The sequence below is a fragment of the Helianthus annuus genome, chromosome 9 (assembly GCF_002127325.2).
Source record: "Helianthus annuus cultivar XRQ/B chromosome 9, HanXRQr2.0-SUNRISE, whole genome shotgun sequence".
Classification (NCBI taxonomy): Eukaryota; Viridiplantae; Streptophyta; class Magnoliopsida; order Asterales; family Asteraceae; genus Helianthus; species Helianthus annuus.
Genome location: NC_035441.2, coordinates 145350479 through 145355664, shown reverse-complemented (window position 1 = coordinate 145355664; position 5186 = coordinate 145350479). Strand labels below are relative to the sequence as shown.

Below are 5186 nucleotides of genomic sequence, written 5' to 3'. Positions count from 1 at the left end.
TATAAACTCAGAAAGGTGTTGAAATCCTTTTGTTAATGAGCAAGGGTATTTTGGTCATTTAACATGGACTTAACTGAGATATTTAACTGATGTTAGGGCTGGGGACCAACCGAGTGCATTTTGGCAACTTTTGAAACCAAGCGTGTAATTAGTAAACCACTAGGACCAAGTCTGCAATTTTTGAAAACCACAGAGACCAACCAAACATTTAACTCAAAACAAAATATTTAAATTATATGAATTTCAGATCTGTTTTATCTTCTAAGCAAATGAATTAAATTAATAAGTATTAAATTATACAAGTAGAAAGTCGTCGTCTTCGTATCCGCAACATCGTTTACCGCTGACCATATCCTGCATCCCAAACCCAAACCCACTCTTCTCTCTAGAGAGAGAAAAAACCTCTCTTTTCCCACCATCAAGATCTCCGATCATGTCGCCATTCACCCTACTCCTCCTAATCTTCACCATTTCTTCACTATTCAATCACCCTCCTGTATCATCCTCATCACCACCCTATTTTTCTCCGGTCAACCATGATCCAACCCCCATCATTCTCCGCCCATCACCCGCCGGCAACAACCGCCACACAATGTTTCTTCCTCTTTTCCCCTCTCCCCTTAACTCTTCTCGGATCTCCGCCGATTCCAAATCTCGCCGTCAACTCCAGAAATCCGACACTCATCGTTCTAATGCTCGCATGGCTCTTCATGACGATCTCCTCCTCAACGGGTAATTTTACGCCTTTTCTAGATCTATTTACTTGCAATTTTCAATCTTTAGTATTCATTCGTCATGTTTGTACTTGAAGATCCGAAAAAAAGACAGTGAATTTAGTTTATATCTAGGGTTTTGAGATATGTGGATGGTGATTTGCAGGTATTACACCACGCGACTGTGGATTGGATCACCGCCACAGAGATTTGCCCTAATTGTTGACACTGGGAGTACTGTTACCTATGTTCCTTGTTCTACCTGTGAACAATGTGGCAAGCATCAGGTATTACAACTCATTTGCTTTATCATCTACACTTGCTTATAAAAGGAACCTTATGCAGTTAACCCCTATTTAAACAAATCGAATAAAGGGTTTGAGCAGTGGCGAAGCTTGACCCGGGGGGGGGGGGGGGGGGGGATCGGTCGAAACGTATATACCCAAAAATTGGGTCGAAAACGTATACACCCAAAAATATCTATACGAAAACTATATAATACTACTTAGCGAAAAGTTCGGGGGGTCGGGCGCCCCGCCCCTTCTATACTTCGCCCCTGGGTTTGAGTCTGGTTGAACAAATTAGACCATTCATTGAGCAAACCTGGCTAGAGAATCAGAGATGATGAGACTATCTTGTATTTTAGTGTTTAAAAGTTAACAAGTTAAAATATTATCCATAAATAATTTTTTAGTATATTTTAATAATGTACGCCTCACATACTCGAAACGCATTGGAGCGCCACGCGCTTTAAAAACTAAGGTTCAGGATTAGAAATATAAATTTCAGGTTTTTGCTATAGATTGTTGGTGAAATAGTAATGTGTTCTGTAACTTTGTTTCTGGTTATTGTTTCTTTACCAGGACCCGAGGTTTGACCCGGAGTTATCAGACACCTACAAGCCTGTTAAATGCAATATCGATTGCACTTGTGACAATAACAGGGAACAATGCATCTACGAAAGGCAATATGCCGAAATGAGTTCCAGCAGTGGTGTTCTTGGTGACGATATCGTATCTTTTGGCAACCAAAGCGATCTGCCACCTCAGCGTGCTGTTTTCGGGTGTGAAAATAGGGAAACTGGTGATCTGTACAGTCAGCATGCTGATGGAATAATGGGGTTGGGCCGTGGTGATTTGAGTATAGTCGATCAACTTGTTGAAAGTGGTGTTATAAGCGATTCGTTTTCGTTGTGTTACGGTGGAATGGATGTTGGTGGCGGTGCTATGGTTCTTGGTGGAATCTCTCCTCCTAAAGAGATGGTGTATTCTCATTCGGACCCCGTTCGCAGGTATGTTTTGTATCTATCTAACTTATAGATAGAATACTTTAATATTTTTTCTAACAAAATACATTTTGTACATCTCACACATTTACTCTAGTCTCGGGATGGCAACAGCCCATATTACAATATTGAGTTGAAGGAAATACATGTTGCGGGGAAGCGGTTGCCGTTAAGCTCAAGTGTTTTTGATGGAAAGCATGGGACGGTTCTAGACAGCGGTACAACTTATGCTTACCTGCCTGAAGCTGCCTTTGTGGCGTTTAAGGATGCTGTAAGATTTTGTTCTTACTCATCGATGTTTGTAATTTTATGTACTAAATAGTTATAATTTATTGAAAGGAAAGTATTTGATAATTTTTATCTTGCGAGCAGGTCATGAAAGAAGTCATTGGTCTCCATCAGATTAAAGGTCCCGATCCAAGTTATAATGATATTTGCTTCGCGGGTGCTGGAAGGTATTGTTTGTCCATAAATATTTACCGATTATCTTGATTAGGGACGGGATCGGTACAATACCTGTACCGGAAAATACCAGTACCGAATCTGAACAAAATTAGGTTCCGAATACTGTACCAAATATTATGGTATGGTACAGGTACGGTTGGTATCGATATTTCGGTACAGTACCCGATTTGGTACCATTTTGGTTTTTTCTATCTTTTAAGCACTCATACGGGGTACTATATAGGTCAAAACGGTACGAGTAGTAATACAATATGGGTACCAATTTGGTAAAATCAATACGAGTACCATAATAGCATATACAAAAATAAAACATAATATCAAATTCATTCGTATTCAAATTCTGTACCGGTACCATTTTTACCATTACCCGTATCAATACCGAAATCAATAAAACTGGGTACCAATACATGTACCGAATACCCAAAATCAGTACAGGTACCGGTATAGGTGTGGTACGTGTACGGGTATTTGGGAAAAAAAAGCTCATCCCTAAATCTTGATAAATAGTTAGTCTATACTCTATACAAGTAGAAAAAAAATGTTAAATGTTGAATAATTTTTCTCAGTGACGTTTCACAACTCTCAAAAACCTTCCCTACTGTTGAAATGGTTTTCGGGAAGGGACAAAAGTTGTCACTCTCTCCGGAGAACTACTTGTTCAGGGTAAGTACTTAATACAACATTCAATGTTAATCCCTTATTTCATCGGTTTTTTAATCTTATTTATTCACATGTGAAGCACGCAAAGGTTAGTGGAGCATATTGCTTGGGGGTTTTTCAGAACGCAAATGATCCAACCACTCTTTTAGGAGGCATTATTGTTCGTAACACATTTGTCATGTATGACCGTGAACATGAAAAGATTGGATTTTGGAAAACTAACTGTTCTCATGTATGGGAAACACTTCATGTTTCTGGAGCGGCCCCACAGGCCTCTCCTCCATCAGATGGATCAAAGACCGCTGCCGATATCTCTCCTTCTTTGCCTCCAATGATGCCCCCACAATATATCCTTCCAGGTAGCACACGCTTCTATCCAAGTGTCCTATGCTTTGTGTGTGATTACATCTTATGTTCGTGATTTGTTTTATTTATTATTTTTTTTTGCAGGAGAAACAGAAATCGGAAGTATTACATTTTATTTGTCAGTGTCTCTTAACGACACTGATGACGATGTGAAGTCGCAAATCACCGAGCTTGCTCCACTAATTGCTCAGGAGTTGCATGTTAACAGTTCACAGGTGGTATTATTAACTTTCAAGTTACATAACGATAACAATCTCGTTCGACATTTAACTGCTTCATGGCTCATACATGACGATAACAATTTCTAAACATTCTTTCAGGTTCACTTGCTGAATTATACATCTGAAGGAAATGATTATGTTACTGAATGGTCCATTACTCCACCCAATTCTGCTTACTTTATATCTAAAGCAAATGCATCGGTAAGTTCTTTATCAGATACATCTATCGGTCCTTTCCCCACAACTATTATGAGCTTATTAATAATTATTATTATTAAATATGTCCGGTTCTAGAACATTATTTCTCGAATAGCTGAAAATGACATACACCTTCCCGAGTCATACGGAAAATATCAGCTATCCAATTGGCAAATTCACCCCCCAACAAAAAGGTATACTACTATATTTATCTCTGTTTGTATATACTGGTACATTGTGTCGTACAATTATCTTAATAACATTTCATTCATCTGCACAAACATAATATGCAGAAGCTGGTGGCAGAAAAGTTATTTGGTTGCAGCGGTAGCGTCAATGTTAGCGTTACTGGTAGCATTATCAGGTGTGGGAATATGGTGGTTTTTGAGACGAAAGCAACAATCAAGTTTACAATATAAGCCGGTGGACTCCATGGTTGTGCCTGAGCAAGAACTTCAGCCACTGTGATTTCTAGTATAAATCCATTGGTGCCACAATGTGTGGTCATGATTTATTGAGCCGTTGTGATGGATGGATTTTAGTGCAAATGTACACACCAACCTGAACTATTTTATGTTCAGGTAAAAACATACAGAAGATCTTTTATGCATTGTTTATAAAGGGAAAAGTTCACATCTTACAGTAGTTGTCTTGAGACATAATTTGTATGTGTACAACATTTTTAGGTCAAACTTTAAGCCAAAGTTCACAGTTTTTTTTTTTTTTTTTGGTGTTTATGTTAACAGGGTTCTTAATTGTTTGAATTTGATTCTATTTGGTTTTAAAGATTGAACCTGGAATCTGAAACAGGTTGTTGGTTTTAAAGTTTTGACACTTGAACCAACAGATTCAGTTGGGTCTTGTAGTACCGCTCAGAACGGTTGAAACAAGCTATTAGGATAGATGTAAAGTTCCGTCTGGCTTCTGGTTATACTATTCTGATTTGAGTTGAAATACATACATACACAAAAATTACTTGAAGGGATTAAAAGAAGCAATGGAAGATTAAACAGTCATTATACTTAAATCTTGCAAGACGTCGGGCGTGCAATGTTTATGGAGGCCTTACTGGTTCTTCATATATTAGTCATTGCACTTCATATTTATGTGTGAACTTGTTCTTCATTTCAGTTCATTTGTTGAGATTTCAAGTAGGTAAAGGCTTAACCGGTTGTTACTTTGATATTGGTGCATCTTGGAACTTTGATGATTATTACATATTTTATGTGGTTCATGATCTAGATGTTGATTATGACTTCTAGTCAAGTTGTTTGGAAA

General features: G+C 38.2%; 1 protein-coding gene across 1 annotated transcript; it reads left to right on the top strand.

Moving 5' to 3' along the window:
- The first annotated feature begins 333 nt into the window (after positions 1 to 333).
- On the top strand, positions 334 to 4679 carry LOC110895195 (aspartic proteinase-like protein 2). Its single transcript, XM_022142474.2, has 11 exons — positions 334 to 732; positions 880 to 1000; positions 1577 to 2004; positions 2113 to 2269; positions 2371 to 2453; positions 3030 to 3126; positions 3203 to 3482; positions 3574 to 3704; positions 3810 to 3911; positions 4005 to 4102; positions 4202 to 4679. Exons 1-11 carry the CDS (start codon positions 434 to 436, stop codon positions 4374 to 4376), a joined length of 1971 nt encoding a protein of 656 aa, XP_021998166.1. The 5' UTR covers positions 334 to 433; the 3' UTR covers positions 4377 to 4679.
- The last annotated feature ends 507 nt before the right edge of the window (positions 4680 to 5186 follow it).